The sequence below is a fragment of the Nyctereutes procyonoides genome, unplaced genomic scaffold (assembly GCF_905146905.1).
Source record: "Nyctereutes procyonoides isolate TBG_1078 unplaced genomic scaffold, NYPRO_anot_genome, whole genome shotgun sequence".
In the NCBI taxonomy this organism is placed as follows: domain Eukaryota; kingdom Metazoa; phylum Chordata; class Mammalia; order Carnivora; family Canidae; genus Nyctereutes; species Nyctereutes procyonoides.
In genome coordinates this window covers 15,367,061-15,392,667 of record NW_026575034.1, presented here as the reverse complement: position 1 = coordinate 15,392,667, position 25,607 = coordinate 15,367,061, and the positions used below count along the sequence as shown (strand labels likewise).

Here is a 25,607-nt window from a genome sequence, read left to right as displayed (position 1 = left end):
GAGTCCCTCTGCCTATATCTCTGCCTCTCTCTGTGTCTCTCATGTCTAAACTAGTAAAATCTTAAAAACAAAGAATTGGCATAAAAATTAAATGAGAAATTATATATAAAAAATATATATATATAAAGAAAATAAATTAGCATATTGCCTGCCTAGCAAAAGAAATGGTAAGTGTCCCACGAATAAATAGCTTCAGACTCTTAGATAGATCCAAACAGGAGTCCTCTGGTAAAGACCTGCCACATGGGAATCATGCAGAGGGTGAGTCTATAGTGATGAACGTGGCATAGTTTCTGCCTTTGAGGGGTTCATGGTCCATTGAAGGACGCAGACCTGTAAGTAAATAAGCCGCACCGCACGAGGACAAGCGCTATGATAGAAACAAGCATTCGGGAAGGGGGGCACGGGAGCATAGTCATGAGGTTCCTCACTGATCTTGGGAGAAGGGGCTCAGGCTAAGCACCTGGAAGGGGCAACCCATTACAGTGGGAACCACAGAAGGAGTAGGAGTTCACCTATTTACTTAGGAAGTGAGGAGATTGTTCTGGAAGAGGGAATGGCACCTGCAAAGGCCAAATGTGAAAAAAAAAAAGTGAAATGCTTCAGTGAACAAGGAGCCAGCAAAGGATTCGAGGTGAGGGCTGGCCTAAAGAAACCCACATTTTTTGGAAGCCGCCTCAGCACTAGTTTATGGCTGGTGAATTGGAAGGCCCCTTAGAGTTAGCGGATGAGGGGTGGTATTATCTCTTTAGTTTTCGGATGTGATGTCTCTAGCCTTCTGCATTTTGGATATAACCTGTGAAAAACCAGACACTGAAAACCTATCTCTGCGTGCAGTTGCATAAACAACACGCTATTTGTTCGCCAACATAGAGGAAGGTTAGGATTTCGATTCCCTTAAGAGTTCAGTTCTGAGAGTGATGACACCAGCAGGGGCAGATCTAGATTTTGTGAGGCCGGAAGCCTGTGCAAAGTCACGCTGACAAAGTCATGAGGGGTGTTCCCGGAGCCTTGCAGGCCTCGACCCAGGGAGGGGCCCTGCAGTGCGAGCTTCACCAGCTGCGTGGTTACCCTGTTTCGGAGTCTCAGGGAAATGTTGGAGTCTGACTTTACCCTCTGAGCCTTGGTTCTGGTTTGTAAAGTGGGAGGGCTCATCATACCTGTTTCTGGGACATGTGGTGAGCGTTGGCCAAAACAATTTGTGTGGAAGCCCTAACATAGCACCTGGCATGGGATAGACAGTAAGTGTTTGTTCCTTTTCTTACTAAAGTACATCGTGCATTTCCTTGCAAAACTAACCCAGATCCACCTATCAGGAATAGACTTCATTGCAAAATAATAACTGTTTCCTGCTTGGAGTGAGAGTCCTGGCCTGTCTCTACAGCCGTTGCTGGGACTTTCGGTACAGTGAGCCGCTCCTGTTGGACGTACAGCCATATTCCCCAGCCAGAAGGCTCTGCACTGGGCTCTGGGAAGCCACAGATTTCAGTGAGAGCCTTAAGAACGAAAAGGATCAACATGCCAACAAAGCTAGGGCCTGTTTCAGTTTCCTGGGGAGGGAAGGTGTGGTGGTGCAGAAAGTCAAATAACAGGTATCAGAGAGCCCCGTGTTCAAATTCTGCTCCATTGCATTTAGGCTGTGTGACCCCAGGAGAATCACTTAACCTCTCAGCATGCAGATTCCTTATATGAAAAATGGAGCTAATGATCCTCACATTACCAGGTCGTTTTAGAATTAAGGGCGTTGGTGGGCAAAGTGTCTACCAGAGTGTCTACTGCCTTGCAGGCGTCACACCAATGCCACTTGATATCGTTTTTACAAAGTATTCTTAAATATCCACACACATACACTGTGAAAGAATTGACTCGCTAGTCTTCGCTGCTTGAAATTTAAATTCTAGAAACCACATTTTTAAAGCTTCTGAAAATCTCCTTCTCCTCCAAGTATAAAGAAAGGCTATTTTGAAGGATCGGCTAAAGAAAGCCAGCTTGTGTTTTCAAAGGTGTGTCGATCCAGCCAGAAGATGGATTCCCTTCATTCCCTTTACATCCTTAGTAATTCAATTCCCCTGTTCAGTCTATGGGCCTTTCCCTCGCCTTGGTTGTCCTTGCGTGGGTGACAGATGCAGCTCAACATGGGGCTGGAGCCTGGAAGAGTCAAGGAGAATGGGCCCCAAAGGAGACCAAATGGGAGATGTGCAAACCAGGCATCGAAATTAATACACTCCAACTTGTAATAACATTTGTGCAATAATAATACTCCCTTGCAGTTTAATATTCTATTCAGCCCCTTTAAAAGATGGCCCTGGTGCTTAATGAATGACCGATGCTTATTAGGTTAAGTTGTATTTGAGCTGGGCTGTGCTGCTCTGGTTCAAGTGATTTAATGGGAATTATTTAATAGGTATTATTAGGATAATTAGAAAATGATCACAGTTAGGCAATAATATTGAGCTATAAAGGTTGTGAATAACCAAATTTAGAGACAGGCCTGAAAACATGAGTAGTCTGTGACAGTTATGCAAGGCTCCTCTAATAATTACATGCGCCAGCCTGAAAGGCTCTTTTGTTCCTAGGAGTTATTCATTAGGCGGGCATTGAATTAGAGGAACATGCGGGGGTGCAGGATGGAGGGCAATGATGGCTGATGAGCAAAATGAAGCTTTGATGAGCTCCTAATTGTCGTGACAACAATTTCTTCTTTCTTTCTTTCCAACAGTCAGAAATAAGCTCCCCTACCCCCAGGAAGAGTTGTTCTCCATTTTGTCAAGGAAAGGGAAACAAAGAAAAACAAAAACCTAACAACCCACCCTAGATGACAACTCACGATGTCCTTTAGGGTGTGTGTTGGGAGGTGGGCAGAAGTGTTATGGATGGATGTCCTTGGAAAAAGGGAATGGATTCCTCTGGTGGTTCCAACTGCCCAGAGTAAAGGACCAGGATGTGCAGGGGTCTGACTACCCTGGGCCCCACCCTCTATGAGGAAGATAAGCCAAACTTTGCCAGCCACATAGACGCCTCTTGGTCAAGACACTGTTACCTACTGCTTTGTTATCAATGTGGTGGTCAGTGTTAAGGGCTAGAGCCATGGAATTCCCCAATTTTGCAAGAGACCGCCATTCAAATTTAGATGGTGTGGATAACACAATCTGTGCTTTCCTTCAACAGCTGGAGGCAGGTGAAATCTGATAGAAACTGAGAGCACCTTGGAAGGAGAAAAGATTTGTCCCTAGGGGCGGCATACGGGAATTACTTTTCCCTTATAGCTTTACCAACTTTGGGGTAAGGTTTACCAGCTGGTTGTCTGCATTGAGTTTGTTTGTTTGTTTGTTTGTTTGTTTGTAAGGTTTTTTGAGAGCCAGATGGTTCCTCCTTTGCAAAGATGGAGTTTACAAAGAAATAGCAGGATGTGCCAGGCTTCCAGTAGGTGGCAGCAGGAGCGCATGTTATCATGAGAGAACCCACAATGAAACCCTAGCCAGGAAGAGGGAAGTAGTTTGGCTTACACTCTGTGGTTTTTATCTTATTGGCTGCTGACAAACAAAAGAAATAATATTTTCCTTGATAATGTAACAATGAGGTATCCTGAAAAGAACACAGATACTGGAATCAGACACTTCTGAGTTTGAATCCCAATGCCATTCATAGATAATGGCCAGGAATAACAAGATTGCAAAGTTGATGGCTAAGCAAGCTAGGGATTTGGATGAGTTTGCCACAATTCTATGAACTAAAAGTAAACAGTGAAATTCAGGGCATCAGAGGACAGGAGTTTTTTTTTACGTAGAGTCCAGCAAACAGCAGGAACATAGCATGGTACAAGTTGCCCTGTACCCAAGTACTTCAGTGTGACCTAGTAGGCCCAGATGGCAGCTGTGCACACAGAAGATTGTGCCACAGCACAGGAGCTCAGGGCAAGGTACTTGGCAGCCTTTACAACAAGCACTGAACAAGCCAGCCCTCTCCCCAGAAGCAAGTAGTTATACAGTAGTCACACTGTGGTATCCTGACCTACTTCTCGGAATCATCTACTTGGCTGATTGCAGGAATGACTCAGGGTTGGAGGATGGTTGGGCCTTGCAGTTTGGCACACTCAGCATAAGATATCCAGGAATGCATAGGGTCTACTGCAGATTGCATTACACAACAAATAGTAATCATCCGTTGATTATGTGTTCACCTCTGACTCCAGCCTCAGTGGCCACCCTATAGAAAGTCAGTGGCCTAACAACAAAGATGGGCCCAGTGAGAGTGAGCCTGGGATTGTCATCCTAAAGAAGCCTTGAGTTTTCTCCACTCCATGGATTCTAGGGACATCGAGGTCTCAGAGTTATGTGCCCTAGAGCATAGCTTTATACAAAAAAACAAACAAACAAAAAACACCATGACAGCAGCAAGACATGCATTTTATGTTACAAGTTAGTACATATAAATACATAATTGAATAAAATTCATCAAGAGATAATACTGAATTTTGATATGTGTAAAAGACTAGTACTTTCCATTCTGTCTCATTTTTAGTGTTTGTTATGACCTATTAGGTTAATTTTTGCAAACTTAAGATTTAGAAAATATGGTCCTAATGATTTTTACCCAGAAAAATATTTGAAACTAGATTACCAAATGACCAACTCAGTGAGAAATACAGAATGCAGTTCCCAAGAAGCAGGGAGCAGCAGAATGATGGACTAGATACTATAAGAGCCCATCCACTACAACAAGTGTACTTTTAAAAATATTGCTTGGCTCATAAGTAAGTGAGGTAAGCCTCTCAGGGCCAAGAAGGAGAAGGAAGAAAAGAAGAAAAGTATGCTGAAACTTACGTGTGCCAGGAAAGAAGCAAGCATAAAAAAGAAATCCAGGGTTGCTTTGAGGATAAATATCAGTGGTTTTAAAGTTTAAGCCTTGAAACTAACAAAAAATAGGGAAGCTAACCTTGAGAGTCCCCCATTACATCACTTCTTTTAGCTCCCTGAAAATCAAGTATAGATCCTCTGAAAGAAACTATGCTTTAGTTTTTGCTCTCAGGATTCAGACAAATTAAGTTTGATAAACTATGAGGTGATAATAATAAATAATCACGCAAAACACAAGGAAGTAAGCTACTAAGAATGGCAAAGACAACAAATTTAGGGCTCCTGGCTGGCTCAGTTGGTTAAGCATCTGCCTTTAGCTCAGGTCATGATCTCGAGGTCCTGAAATTGAGCCCCACATCAGGCTCCTAGCTGCATTCTGTTCTTTCTCTCTCTCAAATAAATAAATTATATATATATATATATATATATATATATATATATATATATATATATCACAACAAATTTAATAGCCAAGATCTTCAACTTTATTAAGTACAGAATATGCTGTGTCTTATGTGTCAAACATTTACAGAAATAGATTACACATGAAAAGGAGCAAGCAGAAAAAAATTCTACAAATGAGAACAGGCAGTCCCACCTTCACTTTATCCAGCTGTAACCACAGTCAACATTGTGAGCTTCTTGCTATGACCTACCAAGAAAGACATATCATCATTATGCAGCAGAAATGCTTAACCTGAATTTAACCAGAAGGATATAATCAGACAATTACAAACTAAGAAACAATCTGCAAAATAACTGACAATTGTCAATGCTATAAGAAAACAAAAGTGGGGAGGGAATCTAGGGACTGTTCTAGATAAGAGATTAAAGAAACATAACAGCTAAATATAATGCTATACCCTTAAGGTTTATGTTTTTTCAAATAAAAAGTTGAGAAAATGGCCAGGGATTTTTTTTTTTAGGGTCTATTAAAAAAATAAATAAATGGAGAGTCTGAAATTGAAAAATATATTCATTGAAATGAAAAACTCAGTGAATGTACTAAATGGCAGCTTGGACACAACAGTAGAGAGAATTAGTGAACTGGGCAGTATATCTGAGGAAAAGAGCACAATGCAGCACAGAGAGAGAAGGAGATGGGAAATATGAAAGCATGGTTTGTGGACATAGAAGATAATACGAAAAGGTGTAGCATATCTTCAATTGGAGTCTTAGAAGGAGAAAATAGAGAAAATTAAGGTTGTGTATTATTTGAGGAGATAATAGATGCAACATGACAACAAAACCCATTTAGAAATGGTCTGAGACCCAAAGTGTGCTTTATAAATGTTAGCTTTCTTTTACCTCAAATGGATGAAAGACATGCATCTCTAGATGCAGAGGTTAAATCAAGATAAATTTGAAATACATCCACCTTTACCCTGACACAATGAGGGAAAAATGTAGAGCATCAAGGACAGAGATGATCTCAAAGTGGATAAAGAGTAAAGATATGGGGCACCTGGGTGGCTCAGTCGGTTCAGCATCTGCCTTCAGCTGAGGTCATGATCTCAGGGTCCTGGGATAGGGTCTCACATCAGGCTCCCTGCTCAGTGGGGAGTCTGCTTCTCCCTCTCCCTCTGTCCACACACCCCCGCTTGTATTTCTCTGTCTCTGTCTCTCTCTCTCTCTCTCTGTCTCAAATAACTAAATAAATAAATGAGTCTTTAAAAGAAAGAGTAAAGATCTAACAGGGAACAAAATTTTTATTAACATCCCTTCTCTCAACAGCAATAATGGATGTTAAGAGACAGTGGAATAATAGTGTCAAACAGCTTTAAAAAAAACCTCTCAAGCTAGAACAGTGTACACAGAAAAACTTTTATTTCAAAAACAAGTGCTCAATAAAGAAATGCTCATTTTTTTTCCTCAAATGGAGTTAACTATGTATAAGCAAAATTCTAGACAATCTACTTTAAGGAGAAAAAGATAAGTTGAAGGATGATCTGAAATATGAAAGAAGAAATGGTGAATAAAAGATTAATAAACATGTAAGCAAATCAAATAAACATTGTCAATATAAAATATGGATTTTTAAAAACATTTTGTTTATTTATTCATGAGAGACACATAGAGAGAGGCAGAGACATAGGCAGAGGGAGAAGCAGGCTCCCCGTGGGGAGCCTGATGGGGGTCTCAATCCCAGGACCCTAGGATCACACCCTGAGCCAAAGGCAGATGCTCCACTACTGAGCCACCCAGGCATCCCAAATAATGTGGATTTTTATTTTTATTTTTTTATTTTTTTTTATTTTATTTATGATAGTCATCACAGAGAGAGAGAGAGGCAGAGACACAGGCAGAGGGAGAAGCAGGCTCCATGCAGGGAGCCCGACGTGGGATTTGATCCTGGGTCTCCAGGATCGCGCCCTGGGCCAAAGGCAGGCGCTAAACCGCTGCGCCACCCAGGGATCCCTTTTTTTTTTTTTTTTTAATTTTTTTTTATTTTAATGTGGATTTTTAAAACAGAACTGAAGTAGTAGGCTAAAATAGATGTAAGTTTGGAGTTGAATGATTGGAAATAAAGTGTTCCAGGGCCCTTATATTGTTTAAAAGAAGGCTAAGATAATAAGTTTAAATTTTGTTAAGATATTAAAAATACCTATTTAAATTTAAATATAATCCATAAAACAATAGAAATAAAGTATATAACTTCCAAATTTGCTGGAGGAAACAAAGGGAGAAGAAATTTTTAAAAATAATAATCAGTCAAACAAAAATACCAACTCAATTCCAAATAAAAACAAAAGAGCACTTTAAGAAGATAAAAAGCACAAAGACATTGAAGTGAGTCCAAATATCTCAGTAATCATAACAAAAGTTAATTAAAAAGACAACTGTATGCCATTTAGCAAATCCATATAAAACATAAATACACAAAAAGTGTTAAAGTAAAAAGGATAGCAAAATTTATACTAACTAAATAAAGCTGGGGATGATTTGTTGTGTTTTAAATTCTCCATAACAAAAATACTTAAGAAATTGAAAAAATTCTAGAGGTAATTACATTAAAAGCAGATAAAGGCGATCCCTGGGTGGCGCAGCGGTTTGGCGCCTGCCTTTGGCTCAGGGCGTGATCCTGGAGACCCGGGATCGAATCCCACGTCGGGCTCCCGGTGCATGGAGCCTGCTTCTCTCTCTGCCTTTCTCTCTCTCTGTATGACTATCGTAAATAAATAAATAAAAAAAATTTAAAAGCAGATAAAATAGCCTTTAATACCAAAATAATGATTAGAAATAAACAGGAATAAAATTACTACATAATTTTTATTTTTTAAAAGATTTTATTTATCCATTCACTTCAGAGTGAGAGAGAGAGCACGAGTTGGTGGGTCGGGGGAGGGGGACAGGAAAAGAGACAAGCAGACTCCATGCTCAGCAAGGAGTCCTATGAGGGGCTTGATCCCAAGACCCGATCATGAGCTGAGCGAAACCCAAATCAGAAGCTCAACCAACTGACTGAGCCACCCAGGCACCCCATATTACTACAAAAATTTTAAATGATCAACTCACCAAGGAGATATCACAGTTTTAAATGTGTATGTATTGACTATAATAGGCTGAAAATATATAAAACAAAAAAATGATAAACTATAAGGAGAAATTTCTGTTACCATGGCAGGAGATTTTAGTGTATCTTTCAAGTGATAGTCAAGCAGACTAAACATTAGTATAAATGTGAACAATGCAACTAATAACCTTAATTTAAAAGACATTTCTAAATCCCTGTACCCCCAACTTAGAGAATGTGTATTTTTCTCAAATTCACATGATGATTTACCGTATTAGCTCATAAAATAAATTGACCATATTAGCTCATAAAATAAATCTCAGAGAACCTAAATTATACAGACCACATCCTATAGGACCATGTACCTAACTTGGAAGTCAGTAGCCTAGAGATATTTTTTAAAACCATGCATTTGGGAAGTTAAAAGATACATTTCTCATGGTTCAAAGAAAAAAATCAAATGGACATTTCTAGAAATACTTGGAAATTTATGGGATCCCTGGGTGGCGCAGCGATTTGGCGCCTGCCTTTGGCCCGGGGCGCGATCCTGGGGACCCGGGATCGGGTCCCATGTCGGGCTCCCGGTGCATGGAGCCTGCTTCTCCCTCTGCCTGTGTCTCTGCCTCTCTCTCTCTCACTGTGTGCCTTTCATAAATAAATTTTAAAAAAAAATACTTGGAAATTTAAAGTATACCAAATATGAAAAGGAGAACAGTAGATTAAAACTCAGGGGATGCAGTGAAAGGAATGTTAAGAGATATTGCCCTAAATACTATTATTAGAAAAGAAGAAAGGCTGAAAGTTAATGAGTTAAGTTTCAACTTAATTTAGAAAAAGCAAAAACAAAATAAACCTAAGAAAGAAGATAATAAGCAGAAGGAAATGAAATAGAGAGTCATTGTAAAAGGGAAAGGATTAAGCAAGCGAAATGGTGGTTCTTGGAAGAGACTAATAAAACACTAGAACCAACTCTCTTAAATTGATTTTTTAAAATAAAATAGAAGACAGAAATAAACAAATTAGGAATGAAAAAGGCAGTCCTAACCATAGATATAGCAGATTCAAAAAAATAAAAGAATACAAATGAATATTTAATGCAATTAATTTTTAAACTTGGCAAACTAAGGGTGATTTAACAATCACCATATTAACAAATGGAAGAGGAAAACCATATAGTCTTTTCAATATAATAAGAAAATATCATTTGTCAAAATCCAACACTCATTGGGACAAAAACTTTTAGCAAAAAAAGGAACAGAACAGGGTAGAATGTTCTTAGCTTGAAGGATATCTTTGAAAATGCTGTGGCAAACATCACTGTTGAATGGTAAAATATTAGAAGCATTTCTTTAAAAATCAGAAATAAGAGAAGAATGCCTAGCTTTTCTCTTCAACATTGCATGGGAGATCCTAACCAATACAATAAGACAAGGGAAAAATGGCATAAGGTTTGGAAAGGAAGAAACAAATTTTTGCTGTTTCCAAATAATAGAATTATCCACATGAAAAGCCCCTCAAAATGCACAAATAAATTGTTAAAGATATGAAGAGCCTATATGATGGTGATTGAATATAAGCTTAAAATAGAAAAAGCAATTGGATATAAGCTTAAAATAGAAAAAGCAAGAAAAAGAAAAATCTCATTCTAGATCTCAGCATAAAGCAATTAAAAAATGAAAGAACAAAGACCTCACTTGCTTAGCATAAAAACATATGGTACCTAGGAGAAAATCAAATAAAAAATGTACACAACCTTTATATAGCCAATTTTAGTGCTTCACTGAAAGCCACCAAAAGACTCAAACAATCTCACATATACAAAATCTTGATATAAGCCTACAGTAACATTGCAGGTCACAGGAAATAAGTGATTCTGGGACAAGTGGTTTTCGACAGAGGAAAAAAAAATGAAATTGAGCCTTACATCATACAAACAATTTCATAAGAATTAAATATTTTAATATGAAAAATGAAACTTGAAAATTTAAGAAGAATCTTTATGACCTCTAGGTGTTAGTCTTTAAACATGATAAAGGAAAATAGTAGATAAGCCCCTAATTCAGAAACTACATTTGTAACTACGTATTGCAACCAATAAAGAATCAGTGTTCTAGGCTATGTAAAGAACTCTCACAAATCAATAAGAAATAGATGAGCCCATTGTTATATAGGCAAATATTAAAAATGTATATTTCACAGAAAGAGTACTCCTTAGTAACTGAGAAAATGCAAATGAAGACTACAATGAGAAACTATTTTAAACTATTAAGTTACCAGAATTTCTAAAACTTGATAATACTAAGCATGTGGCAGGGATATGATAATACTAAGTACGTGGCAAGGATATGAAACCAAAGAAGGTTTTTATTCAACGTTAGTGGGAGTATAAATACCCATAGCTCTTTGGAAAGCACTTTGGCTTTCTGATATGAAACTGACCATTTGCATACCAGACTGTTCAAGAATTTCATTTGCAAGTGTATATTCCAGAGCAAAGCATGAAGAACAACTTAGATATCCATCAACAGGAAAATGGATCAGTTGTGCTTATGTTCAAAGACATCCCCCGAAGTGATTTTGACTGTTGAGGAAAAGAGGACTCCAAAAACACTATTGTAAATAATTTCATTGAAGAAAAGAAAACTGAATGGGATGATTCAGTTCAGCTTGTGTTTGTTGAGTACAGACAGCATCAGTAGAAATCAGTATGACTGCAAGGTAACTCTCTCTTGGACCACATTTTAGAAGGATGAAAAAGGGGACATGTAATGCAGGATAAAAGTCTGGCTAGAACTTGTGAGTATAATGCAGCAAAGAGGCTGAATCTGGAAAAAAAAAAAACTGTAAAGACAGCAAAATAGTGCCTTTAAAGCTGTTTCTTTTGGATTGAGAACAAGGAAAGAAGAGGCCCAGCGCCGAGGCAGATGGTGTAATGTTACATGATGAAAAAAGGCAGAATTTCCAACTCTCAGCTTTTATGTTTTCTTTATCAGGGAAAATGGTCCTCAATCTAGAAATGCTAAACATATCTAGAAGAGGGAATTGAGTCTGGATGAGAAATCTAGGTGAGAAAAATGAGAGAGCAATGAATTCAGGTTTCTAAGCCCAGGTGAAAGATGGTATACAGAAGAGTGTCTCAGGTGTGGCATTAATCAGGATTTGTTCAATGAACCAACTGAACCCCCTGGTGTTTGAAATGACTGGTAGGTATGACCTCCATCTTTGGAAACTCATGGAGAATTCCAGAACCAAAGACTAAAGGCCAGTATATTTTCTATGTTTCACATCACATGGGAAAGAAATATGAATTCTGATCCTTGTCAAAATTCTAGAAAGAATTATTAAAGAAATTGTGAATATTTAGGAAGAAATTTAGAGATTACTAGGAACCACTGGTGTTTACTGAGAAGCTGCGAAAACAAATGTCATTTCCTTTTCTGGGTGGAGTTGTGAGGTTTGCAGTGCCAATGGACATGGCAGACATTGTGAAGCTTGATTTCAGGAAATTATTTTACTAAAATTTCCTGTTAGCAGCCTCATGGACAAAATATAAACATGTGTGCTGGATGATTGGGTGTGTTTATAGAGTCTGTAGAGCAGCCTCACCCAAAGCCTGAGAAGGGTCCCTAATGATGGGCCAGATGGCTCCCTTCTTGGTCCAGTCCTATCTGACGTTTTGTTCTTCAATATTGCGTAAAGGTCCAGGATGCCCATTTATCAATTCTGCAGAAATCCCAAAGCTAGAACTGTGTCAGCTAGATAAAATATTCAAAAGCTTCCTCTGTGATGGAACAAAATAAACAAGATGATATTTAGCAAGATGCATATAAAGTCTTGAATTAGGTGAAGGAAAAGCTCAGTTGCACAAATAGAATACAGAGTCATCAGACTTCACCGCCACCAGTGTGGAAAGACCACATTTGTGTGCAAGGTAATAAGAGCCCAGTGAGGGCACAGGGCAGCTAAGAGATCTCTATAGCCCCAGGGCTCTGGGCAAACGTGCAGGAGGGTCTCTCCACTCTTGAGCTATTGATGCTCTCTTTGATGCTGACTCCCTTTAAGTTGCATCCTGGAAGATTAGAGGGCAAGCAGAGGTGGGCAGCCCTCTGTGACACAATGATAGATGACCCGGGGGTGCTGGCTAGGACAGAAGAACACTTCAGTGAATAACAGAGAGACCTATCTTCAAATATGTGAATGCCTTTTGTGTAAATGTTAAGTGTTCTCTATTCTCCTCCAGAGGGCAAAACTGAGCTCAGTGGCTGGAGGCCAACCCATCAAAGGCCAATGGAAAGAAGTCCTCTGTACTTAGAGTACAGGGCCCTGCAGGGAGTTCCACCTCGCAGAGAGTTGTTGTAGAGGCTGGGGTGAGAGGGAGGTAGAGGGAACAGATGACCCCTGAGGGTTCTTCCATCTTGCATGTTATGTGATTTGAATACTATATGTTGGCAAATCGAACGTCAATAAAAACAATTAAAATTTTAAAAAATTATAAATTTTTAAATGAAGAGAAAAAAAAGAATAATGACCATTACCATTTATTTTTTTTAAAGATTTTATTTATTTATTCATAGAGACACAGAGAGAGAGAGAGAGAGAGAGAGAGAGAGAGAGAGGCAGAGACACAGGCAGAGGGAGAAGCAGGCTCCATGCAACAAGCCCGATGCAGGACTCGATCCCAGGTCTCCAGGACCACCCCCTGTGCTGCAGGCAGTGCTAAACCGCTGCGCCACCAGGGCTGCCCTGACCATTACCATTTATTGAGCTTAAATCGTGTGCCTGGGCTGGGTCCTTGTGTGCAGAGTCCATCCCACTGCATTTCTGTAAAGATGAGAAGCTCGGAGGCTCAGGGAGGCTCTGTTAGGGTTCGAGCCCACATGGTGGGGAGGTGGAAGAGTAGAAGTTTGATCCCAAGGCTGAGTTTAAAGTAACTTTTATGGGGCACCTGGGTGGCTCAGCCGGTTAAATGTCTGCCTTCAGCTCAGGTCATGATCTCCGGGTCCTGGGATGGAGCCTTGTGTTGGGCTCCCTGCTTAGTGGGGAATCTGCTTCTCCCTATCCCTCTGCCCCTCCTCCCTGTTGTGCTCTCTTGCTCACTTGCTCGCTCTCATTCTATCTCAAGTAAATAAATAAAATCTTTTTAACAAGTAAATAAAAGTAAAGTAACTTTTTTGTTATATGTGATGGTCTATATACTTCATCCTTTCATTCTCACCTCTGCTGCCATTGCAAGGGGCACATTGTATTCTATTTGGCTGTGCAGTGTTGGGTTTCCCCACTGAACTGCAAGCTCTCGGTTTCCTGAAGAGTTGGTACCGATACTTATTCATCCCTGCCCCTCAGCACCATGAACATTGCTTAGAAGATGTTGGTCCCAACACGTTTATGAATTCATTCAATCGTTCATTCACTCATCCAAGAAACCTAAGGAAAAATAACATCTCGTTTATTTCTCTTCCTTTTTAATCTTTTCTGTGTAAAACTTCACTTAAATTACCCTACTCAACCACCTTGAGTGTTCGTTTGTGTTCTACAGCACAAAGTACAAGAGCCTTAGCATGATGTTCAGGGACCTCTGTACTAAGATCCTCAGACACACCCAGACCTCACCCTGCACCCCTCCATCCTCCTTGGCCCAGCCTGAGCTCTACTACCTTCAGTCCCATCCCCTTGTTTTTGCTGACACTGTTCCTTCTCCTTGGAAATGTCCTCTCCCATCCTCATCATTTCCTCTCCAAGTGTTATCCATTCTTCAACATCCCTGTTCAAACACCACCTTTCTTGGGAAGCCAGCCTCATATCCTGACCAGGAAAACCCTCCCTTCTCTGTATTCCCAGAGTACTTATTTGCTACTATGCTGTTGCAAGAGTTTCCTATTGGCCTATTTTATTCTAGCTCTTTAAATCCATCTGATCCAAAGAGTCTTTAAAAAGGGGTGGGGGGGGGATGGCAGGCATTATGCCTTACTATGCCCAAATTTCTCATGATATGTAGCATTATCTGTCACTGTATCTCCAGTACCTAAAGCAATATCCAATACCTATTCAATGAATGACTTGGATGAATGAATGAATTTATGGCTGGATGGCTGGATGAAATGAACAAATGAATGGCTTCATCAGAAGTCAAGATCTGCATTGTAGCACCAGTTCACCCATTAATGATAAAATCTGGGGTAATGCATATAAATCTCTCTGGACCCAAGTGTCCCTGTCAGTGACAAGGTGGTCAAGAAGACAAGGAGAGGGGCACTAGGGTGGCTCAGTTGATTGGGCATCTGCCTTCAGCTCAGTTCATGATTTCAGGATCCTGAGATGGAGCCCCACGTTGGGCTCCCTGCTCAGTGGGGAGTCTTCCTCTCCCTCGCCCCCCCCTCCCCACTCATGCTCTCTCTTTCTCTCACTCAAATAAATCAAAATAAAATCTTAAAAAAAAAAAGGGGGAGAAAAGGGAACTCATTTTTATGGATGACTTGCTATGTGCAAGGCCATGTGTTAGGGGTGTTATTTACCTTACATGACTGTAAGAAAGAAGGAAAGAGTGAGGAGGAAGGAGGAGGGCGATACAAGCAGTGAAAAGCCTGGGCTTACGATAAAGCCCACTTGAGTTCAAGCCCTGGCTCTGCCACTTACTAACTGTGAGCTTGGGAAGATTAATCTTTAAAACCTCTGTTTTCTCCAGCTATCAAATGGTGACAATAAGAGAACCTACTGGTGAGTTTGTTACGAGGATTAAATGTGATGTCCCATATAATGCACGTAGCCCGCTGACTGGCACATGATCACTGCATAACAAACAGTAGCTTATTAATGTTATATTACTTGTGTGTCTTACTGTTCAGTTTAACCAATGAAGAAGCAAAAGCTCAAGGTCACACGTAACTTCTCTGCACTGTTCTCCCCTCTGCCTATGGGACACTCCAGTATAAATTTTTCTAGAATGGCCATGAGCTTTGCAATACAGCCTGTGTTCTCATTTCAGGGTGAAATACCTTCATGTTGCTACTTCTCCAATATGCCCAGATTTTAACATTTATTGTCTAAACATTTAGCATCTAACATTGCGTATATAAAAGCAGTGTCGGTTTTCTCACGGTTGTGCTTATGTTTAATAAAGGTCATAATCTAAGTTATAAGAAGGTATGAATATAATTCTCCCAGTGAGACTCAAAGCTAATAACATTTTTTCCCCATCATTTGCCTTTTCTTTGTGCAAAAAATCAAGATACCAATCACTACTCCTCTATAATTAAATGTGGCATGGGCTTCTCTGCCCCATGAAGGGAGCCACCCCCCACCTGGGCACTCAGGAATCATTTGATTTTGGGGGAGGAAAGGGAGGAGGAAAGAGTAACCAGCAGAGTTACTAGGGTTTTCTTTAGTGGAGAATTTAATGCATAAACATACAGAAGATTTACAGAGGACGAACTAGTAGGCGAGAGAAGTTTCATTTATGGCAGGACATCAAGATTATATAACCCTTGGAGCGGAACTATTCATGCCCTAAATGTCCAAGAGGACCTCCCCCTAGAGCATGCACAGGTGGGTTTTATTTGCCATGCCTGCAGCCTGAGGCATCAACAGGCCATCAGGGGGCTGCTGCCCGCTGAGCCTTTTTCCGCTACAAACACAGCCCACAAAAGCAGCTCCTAAGCAGGTTGATCATGGGGAGAGAAATGCCAATCTAACGCATTTGCTGTTGATTTCTTAAGCAGATTCAGGCACACAAGATGAAGCACAGCTTTTGCAGGAATGGTTTAAGCTGGCTCTGGAGAAGAATAAATTAATGCGATATGAGTCGGAGCTACTGATCATGTAAGTAAGGCAACACAGATAACAGTGAGTCCTAAAAGCAAAGGGGGTGGGAGAGGGGTGGCTCACCCTCCCAGGTTGACGTCCCAGGAATTTTTCTCCTTGTGCATACAGAATTGTGATTGAGGCAAATTGATATTTGGCGTCTTGCATATCATGTTGGCATTAGTGCAGAGACTCTCCCGTTGTCTGTTCTCTTGGTGGAGTCCTATGGCTAAAACAGACCTCAGGTGATGGGTCTGGAGCTGGAGGGCATTTGGATAAGGTATTTTCAATCCATCCTTGTCCCTCAGACCGGTGGGGGGAGGGGATAATTGCAGTCACACACCTGCAATGAGGGAGCATGTGTCTGGCCTCCGAGTATGAACCTCCGGAAGGGCGTGGGGAGGAGATCTGCCTGGCTGTCTCCTCGTGTATTTAACGTGCTGAGGGACTGAGACTTCTCTGGCTGTGCTCTCTGAATGAGAGGTTGCAGCCTGGTGGAGATCAGAAAGTAGAGCTGGATCTCATCACACTCTGAAAGAGATGAAGGTCCCTCGACCAGGGTGCAGACACATCTTTGAGAGGTAAACCATTCAAGCTACTACACTAACCAGACCCCGGAATTACCCCTATGTAGTCACAAAAGTCAATAGACCCACTTGCTTCGTAGGGGTAAGGCTTTTACTCTAGACCAGTCGATCTGAACTGGGGGCAATTTCACCACCCAGGGAATATTCAACAGTGTCTGGAGATATTTTTCATTGTCACACCTGGGAGGTGCCTCTGGTGCCTAGTGAGGAGAGGCCAAGAGCAGTACTTAACATACTATAATACCCAGGACACCTCATCTCCACCCCACTCCCCACAACCACCCAACAAATAATTATCCAGCCTAAAACGCCAATAGTGTCAATAGTGTCAATAGTGTCAGAAATCTTGCCCCTGACCTATGGCAAAGCTCAGAGTAATTGAGAATACAGATCTGCTAAAGGCAGGCCAATCCCAGGAGAAAAAGGGTGTGAGCTGAGTTCACCTAGTTTCTTCCCAAATCTGCCTCTCCCAGGGTGAGAGGGAGTAAGAGTGGGGACTGGGGAAGGAGGCCAGGAATTATACTCATTGAGCTCCATGGACATGGAAGGAAAGTCCAGGAATGAAGAAGAGGGATCTTCCTTAGTAATTAGTTTTTTGATCACTTTTTTAAGTTGACACACATGTTGAGACTCGGAGCAGCACTTGTCCTTGCCCACCTGACTGCAAAGCCCTTTTTACACAACCATATCATCTGCCGATGGACCAGATCTGAATTACAAAGTTCATTCAACAAAAATGTATCCAACAGGGACACCTCAGTTGGTCAGGCAGTTGGGCATCTGCCTTTGGCTCAGGCCATGATACCAGGGTCCTGGGAATGAGTACTGCAGTACTGCATCAAGCTCCCTGCTCCAAGGGGAGCCTGCTCCTCCCTCTCCCTCTGCCACTCCCCCTGCTTGTTTGTTTGCTCGCTCTCTGTCAAATAAATAGAGTCTTAAAAAAAAAAAAAAAGGAAGAAGGAAAAAATGTATCCAGCACACTGGATACAGTGTGAAGTACCAGTGAAGAAGTTCCAGTACCCACTGTTCTGGGTACTATGGAAATAAGAATGAGCAAGGCCACAGTCCCTATCTTCTAGGATCTCATGGTTTTAGGGGAGACAGATATGCAAACACATAGCACACCAGCAAATAAGAAAACATGGCATGAGCTCCATGGGGTTTGTGGAAGGAGCAGTCAGTGTGTAGGTTTGACCTGTGAGAATCAGGAAGGCAGTGGCCCTACTGCTTATTACTCAGGGCCTGGTTTCCCTAGTTAGTACGTGGCCAGAGGGAACCTTCTTCTCCAGGACAGGCCAGAGAGAAGAACTCAGTCATGTGAGCTAGACAGAAGCAGATGGGAGCTCTGTTAAAGGCTAGGTTTTAGTTTAGAGGAAGGCCTGGTTGAACAAAACAAACATTTTTGACGAGCAACTTTGGGAAAGCAGATGCCAAGGCAGGATTAGAAGCACAAGAGACAGTGGTATCTGGCTGGCTCAGTCAGTTAAGTGGCCAGCTCTTGATTTCGGCTCAGGTCATGATCTCAGGGACCTGGGATCAAGCCCATCGTCAGGCTCTGCGATCAGTGGGGAGTCTGCTTGGGATTCTCTCTCTCCCTCTCCCTTTGTCCCTCCCCACTACATGCCCATACACACACTCTCTCAAATAAAAAAAAGTTCAAGAGACATGTTGGGATGAAGGGAAATTGGAGGGGGAGTTAGGGAAATCTGTAGACCCTCTGTGGTCCTGACACCTGTGAAAGGAGAGGGGGGGAGGAAAGAGAATTGGGCAGAAGAGCCAGAGAACTACATTGTTGGAGCCCCAGAGAACATCTCGGCCAGGTCAGAGGGAGCACCAGAGCAGGGACAGCATGGGAGGAGTCCAGCTCCAGGTCATTGGCCGGGGACAACATGACACCGGGTGCATTCTACCCCCCGCACTCAGCTCTCTGCACTCCTCCCAGAAAGTTCTCTCCTAAAGGAAGCCTTGAGTGCTCCACTTCCATTGGTGGTGACCAGAGGGGGCCAAGAGAAGTTCCAGGTCAATAACAAAAGGCAGAAGGTTGAGTGTGGCTGGGATCTTGGCCCAAGTAGTAGGAGAAGTAGTAAAAATCGGGCAGCAACAACAGGGCAGAGCCAAATGACCCCAATGCTGTGGCAGAGACACGTGCCCACTGTGGGTGGGGCTGGAAGGGAAGAACCCATGATTGCAAACCCAGATCTATTCTGAGCCCTTGCCCTCTTCGGCGTCTCTGCAACAGGGAACCCCTCTCACCTCAGCCTCTCTCTCCTCTCTCAAAACATTATCCTCTTGGTTTCAGCGATGCTGCATGTCTTGTTTTGATTGGCTTTCAAGCCTTGATCACTTCCTTCCTGGTTACATCTCTTTTGTTTGGCTTCTAAATGGAGGCATTTCCAAGCTCCTGTCTTCGACCTTTCCTTTCTCTGTGGTCTTCCTTTGAAGGATTCACATGACTTCAACTACCATCTCTGAGCCCTGTGACATCTATTTGTGGTCCTCATTCCTCCGGAGAACTCCGGAGTGGAGTTTCCAAAGGTGGGAGCCTCCCTCCACATGGCCCTGGGCCTAGCATGTGGGCACCTTGCACACACCTGGGATGCACATGGGATCTCCCCGGGCATTGTTAAGCTCAAGAAGTTCCAAAGTGACCTTAAGTGAGAACTAACTTCACCTTTTCACTTTGCTGTACTTATTGGTGGAAACCCAGGGACCCCAGTTGGACTATGCCAAAGCATCACTGACTCTTCTTTCCACGTCTCTTGCAACCAGGTGGATAGCAGTCTCGATTTTTTATGCTTCCCCCTGGGCAAAATGGCTTGCTCCTGTTTCCTTCTCTTTGTTTTGTTGTTTACTACAGTCAGAGATTTGGTAGTTGTTAGAGGTGATACTTGAAGTCACGTTGCCCCTAAAAGAGAAGGGAGTTTTAGGTTGTCATTGTTTCTCCCCTGTATTGTTTTTTTTTTTTTTTAAAGATTTTATTTATTCATTCGTGAGACACAGAGAGAGAGGCAGAGACACAGACAGAGAGAGAAGCAGGCTCCATGCAGGGAGCCTGATGCAGAACTCGATCCTGGGTCTCCAGGATCATGCCCTGAGTCTAAGGCAGTTGCTTAACTGCTGAGCCACCCAGGTGTCCCTCTCCCCTGAATTCTACTGGTCATTTCTTAATGATCCATTCTCCAGAGGGTGGCCTGAGTGGCCTTCCAAACACCCCCTGGGATCACATCACAAGCTTCTCCATGGTTTCTTGACTTCAGCATATCCCAGCAGCCCTTCTCAGCTCCTTCAGCAGCAGACCTTTCTGTTCAGAGAGATTCCAAGACCCCAATTGTAATAAGAAGAAAAAGAAGAAGAAGAAGAAGAATACAATAGCTCTAGTCAATGAGCTTATTGGCAGTGTTTGTAGGCAGATCTTCAGTATTTACAAGGTGTGAACATTTTCTTACCCCCAGGGCCCAAGAATTAGAATTAGAAGATCATCAAAGCAGACTGGAACAGAAATTGAGACAGAAGATGCTTAAGGAGGGTGAGTACAGTGATATGTTTGGGGCCCCTGTTAAAGACCTTTCTCCCCAGCAAGGTACTTGCACAGAGCACGCCATAAATCCCAAAGCGGGGTGCTCTTTCCATCTTGTGCAAGCAGCCTGGAGGCAAAGGGGGAGGCTCTATAAACATGAGGTGCAAAGGGAATGGTGCTTCTCTATCTCCCTTTCGTCCTGTGTACCTCCTTCCTGACTCCTGTCCTCAGAACTGAGCCTGCTGTGAGAAACAGTGGCCCTTCTCTGCTCCAGGATCGCTCTCAGTGCCTGGTCCCCACCCAGTATGTTCAAGGAAGGCGCTAGATAAAGTCCTCTCCCAAGGCCATGATGTGGTTGACAAGACTTGCATCCGCCTTAGAATCTATTTTGACTGGCAAGAGTCATTACTACCTGCTTCTTACTCTTTGCCTTCCTTCCCTAGCAATCCTACCTCCCCCAGGCAATCCGATGGTCAGGCCAATTAGGAAGAAGCTCTTGTACTCTGAAGGCAGAAGGGGAAAAATAGTTACCGCCGGGAGACACAATCCCCTTGGCCAACCAGAGCCTTCTTTTGCTTTGGCCTGGTCTCTGCTCAAAGGGCTGCAATTTGCCTTGAACTACAAATGAAAAAGAGGATTCTTGGCTTTGAAATGGTAGCCACGATGCTGATGGTTTACTTAGAAACTTCTCACATGGATTTCTTTGTTGTAGTTCAGATGTATTTAGGGAAAACAGCGTTTTTGTTGTTTTGTTGGTTTCTTTTCTGCAGGGGAGGGAAGGCTGGAGAAACCAGGTGGGCTTGGATGATACTCTCTTCCCTCACAAAGGGATTTCCCCCTGTTGCTTTATATATATTCTCAAGATGAAAACTGAGTTGACGGCAGCTCCCGTCAACCCTCTTTGCTAACCTGTGACTTCGAGAACAGTTCTCTGGTGTTAAATTCATTTCCCTGTTTTCTCCATGGAAATTAAAAGGCCGAGCAAGTCCCACACCGTCAAGAATGCCCATGTCAAGAGCCCTTTCCCCGGGGCCAAGTGTTACCTGAGGTCCAAAGCTTTTCCCTTTTTGTTTTTCAGAGAGCCAGAAAGATGAGAATGATCTAAATGAGGAGCAAGAATTATTCAGCGAGATGATGCAAGTGATTGAACAAAGGGACAGACTCGTGTGCTCCTTAGAGGAACAGCGCATAAAAGAAAAGGCTGAAGACCAGCACTTTGAAAGCTTCATATTCTCCAGGGGCTATCAGCTGAGCAGGACGTGAGCAGGTGCAGGGCGCTGCCCCTGGATGCTGGCTGAGGACGGATGGAGCCAAGGGCACCTCACGCGCTCACAGTTCCTTTGGCGGAATCTGCAATACCTGGAACTTAAGTGATACCCTATTGCCATCTAGTCTTAAAAATGAAAATTCTCTCATATGGAGTACAGCTGCCCGAGAACCTTCCAGAGATTATAATGAAGAAAACACACAGACTGTTATGAAATTGGCAGTCACTTTGGCAGGTCTCACATTGGAGGTGACCTTGGCAGATGACCAGCATTGTTTTCCCCAGAAAGTGACACAGAGATCGACTTTCCTGCTGCTTTTATCATTTATCTTCCCAAATCATTGAGTTACACATCTTAAGATTTTTAAGAAGCTGCCTTTTCATTAATATATCCATATTTGCCTTTTTTTGCACGGGTGACCGGTTTCCAAATGTCAGAAAGAAGCAGCCGCAGTTTAAAGATTAGGTTAATATTTAAATTGTGTTTCCAGAGAAAAAGGAGAAACCTTGAGATTACTGATTACATAAAGCAAATAACTCATATAGCAGGTGTTAATTCAATCCAGGGTGAATTTAATTTACCAGTTGTATTTATAAGCCTTAATATAATATACATAAGCAACGAGAGTTTAATACAACATTTGAGCCTTAATTTTATTTAGAAAGAAAGAAAGAAAGAAAAGAAAGAAAGAAAGAAAGAAAGAAAGAAGAAAGAAAGAAAGAAGGAAATAAAACTTTAACTTCCTACCAGCAGGATTGTTAGTGTTCATCAAATACTGCAGGCTTGGGAAAGCTTTTGTTCTCAGAGCACTCCTTATTGCCACTGGAACATAGTGAAAAGGGTTTCTAGAAAATGAATAGTTTTCCAGTGCTTTTTTTTTTTTTTTTTTTTTTACAACTGTTGGTGAGGGCAAAAGGAAACTCATTTGTTGATAAAGTATCGGCGAGGCTGGTGCTGCTACTGAAAAACACACTCACTAGTGATCCAAGGCAAGGTTGTCTTCCCCCCCAGGGCGGTGGTCTTCTCAGGTCCAAAGAGAAGTATCTCCCACACTCTCTCCAGGGATTCCCCAGGAACTCCACAGGACAAGGACAAAACCACTTCTGACTTCACCCGGGAGCTGAGTGCAGTGACCCCGTTTACCAAATGCAGTGACCAAATTCCAAACTGGGTCATGGATTTTTTTTTTTTTTAAATGACATTTTCAATGTGAAAAGAGAGCCAGGAGGTGGAGTTTATGCACTGACAGGCGACTCCTGGGCCTTTTTGATGGTTCATATGGGAACCAGAGAAAACTGATCTGTTTTAAATAGTGATGGGTTGTCAAAAAGTATTGAATTGTTTTCCCTCAATGGGATTCTTTGAAGATTCAGTCTGTTGCTGACAAGAGACAGACTGAGGAACTCTTTGTTACATGTTTGGCCTCTCTCATTTCTGCAAGTGTGTAAATGTGTCACTGAACAGAAGGTGCTTTGCAACAGTTGGCTCTGACCGTAGACCTAATTCTCCTCAATATAAGTTGACCATGAACCACTTCTATCTGAGATGCTGTCCATGCACGCCAATCTGGCTAGCCGACCAGCCAGAAATGAGAAATGTAACTGGATTTCCCGAGCTCGCCAACTCTTTGGGTGATATCAAAAGGCAACCCTTCCACGGCATACCAGATTCTGAGGGTTGCAGTTCTCTTTTCCTTTCTTTTTTTTTTTTTTTAAGAATCAGGTCTTCTAGTGCATGAATTATTCTACGAGGGAATATGTGCAGGCATCTATCTATCGAAACTGTGCCATTTCTGCTATTTATCTATTCTTATTTATTTATATATTTGGTAGAAATTGCTAATATGGTTGCCTTATAATTCTGGTTTCCCTGTGTTATAATTTGGAGAAGGCCTGTTGTCACTGAGATATTGGTATATAAGCTATTTAACATACAAATAACCCAGATGTTTGGGGCAGTGAGTTGTATAGTATTAAAGATTTCTGGAGATAGTTAAAATAATATTTTCAGTCATCAAGTATTTAAAGGTAAGACTGTGGATACTCAGGAATTTTAATTCATTTAAAGAAAAGGTATAGAACTCCTGTTTGTATTCTAGAATGTTTAGAAATACCTGAACCCAGTCTTTTCTGTCAGTTATGTGGAAGTGTGCTCTTTGGTGCTGGCGTACATGTAACAGATGAGGCTCACATGCGTAGTGTCTGGGTTGTTATTATACAAGAGAATTAATTGCCACTTATTTTAATTTGTTCTATTTTCATCTAAAAGAAAGATTCTCCCAAGAGGGCCAAGAAAGAAGGTGTTTCTTGGCTCTAGTGTTCTATTAATTGATGAGAGAAGCAATTTGTTCACTTTCTCTTCCAAAGACTCTTCTGCAGCTTAAGGCTGAGTCTTATCTGGCCAAGCTGAGACATACTTACCCCGGGTTTACTTACCCCGGCTTTCAGTGTTACCAGTACATGAAACCATTTCAGCGAACACTTCTAAATGTGGCTGTTGAATTATTTCGAATAGTTGCATTCCTTATTCACAGTAAAGAATGTGCTAAGAGCCTCAAAATGTAAAATAGTGTACATTTTAAAGATGATTTTTTATGCAGTATGAGTGGGATTATGATGATTATGAGAACAGTTTCTTCTGTCCCATAGAAGGACATATGCGATCAAAGCTGGACAATTTAGGACTCTGGATGAGACATAAAGCCCCAGTCTCAGGTCATATTTCAGAGCCAGTCTCACACAGCCTCTCATTTAAACTAAAGGGCTCTCCAGAGTTTCAAGTTTAGGATTTTACATAAGATGGACCAATAGGACAGTTCTTAAGCTTGCCCTCCCAAACCATTCATTTGTCGACCTAGTTGTTTAACAAACATTCTCTGATTGCCTATGGGGTTGTGCAGCTCTCAGCAGGGGCTGCCATTAGGGAAGAATATTAGGCCTCCGCTCCACCCGCAAATAAATGCAAAGATTAACAAGTACCACTCCCAAATAAATACAGAGATAAAGAACTATTTTTATTATAAGCATCAGCCTATTCCGCTCACATTCGTCTCAACCAGGAAGACTTTTACCCCCAACGATTACAGCACTTCATTGGCAATAAAAAGAAGTTCGTTTCCAAAACTGTGAAAAATAATAACGGGTTGTACTGTTTCATTTAAACCTTGACTCTGCCAGTATTAGGCTGCTTGGACTCCATCAACGCTGAGATGCTGCATGTTAATTGCAACCCAGAAAGGAAGTGGCAGGTGTTTCCAACTCTGATGAGCTGCAATGAAATTGATGTTTCCTGCATTCTGGAGGCAAATGACAATTCGGCAATGTCTGTCTTCCCGGGAAGCAGATTTACAGGCTTTTCCTCCCAAACTGAAAATGGCAGCAAGTCCCACCCAGGTGGCCGATGAGAGAACTACCTCAGCAGGACAGAGGTGGCAGGGGGCAGCTGGGGCTGCCACATGAGCAGAGAGAGAGTGGCAGTCATCGGATGTGGTGAGCTTGAATGTAGCTTATCGTAATAGGAAGGGTCACATACAGGGGAGCGTGTACCGTCTCACCTACTGTTTATCTTCTAACCTCACTGCTGAGTGGCTTGTAAAAGATTAATCTGCTCTGACCACTGGGAACTCCTCCTGTGGGCTGAAAGGCATTACATGGGCACTGCTATAAATACTGAAATGAACCCCAAATAAATGGTTTTCTGTTAAAGGAATCAAAACGTTTTCACTTGGGCTTGGTCTGGCACTTCCGAGGGTGGCGCCTGTTCCATTTCTTTATTTCCAGTGAAAGGAATGGGGCAAAGCTTTGATTTTCACTGGGGAGTCTGTGAATTAGCAGTTGGATGCTTTATGGCCACTGGGCCACCTGAAAGGACTTACCTGACCAGCACATAGGACCGGATTGGCAAGAGGAGTGAAGTCTCACCCCGAGTCTATCCTTCCCAACAGAGAAAGTGACCCTCAATGCTGGGGACAGGAAGAAACAAAGCCAATCCTGGTGCCACTTCCCCATTCCTCTCCCCTTCTTGCCTGGCCCGGCCTGGTTTTGTGTTACATTCACTCGGCAGGAATGC

General features: G+C 42.0%; 1 protein-coding gene across 5 annotated transcripts in view; it reads left to right on the top strand.

Annotated features, from left to right (window-relative positions):
• MICAL2 (microtubule associated monooxygenase, calponin and LIM domain containing 2) overlaps positions 1 to 25,243 on the top strand; it is a 223,669-nt gene extending 198,426 nt beyond the window's left edge. For 4 of the 5 annotated variants that reach the window (XM_055317601.1, XM_055317599.1, XM_055317600.1 and 1 more), the window contains 3 exons: positions 16,083 to 16,185; positions 20,207 to 20,280; positions 21,350 to 25,243. In XM_055317601.1, the coding sequence (XP_055173576.1) occupies positions 16,083 to 16,185; positions 20,207 to 20,280; positions 21,350 to 21,534 (362 nt within the window). In that variant the 3' untranslated portion in view covers positions 21,535 to 25,243. The remainder of the gene's footprint in view (positions 1 to 16,082; positions 16,186 to 20,206; positions 20,281 to 21,349) is intronic. The other variant, XM_055317596.1, reaches the window with a different exon arrangement.
• Positions 25,244 to 25,607: the final 364 nt, after the last annotated feature.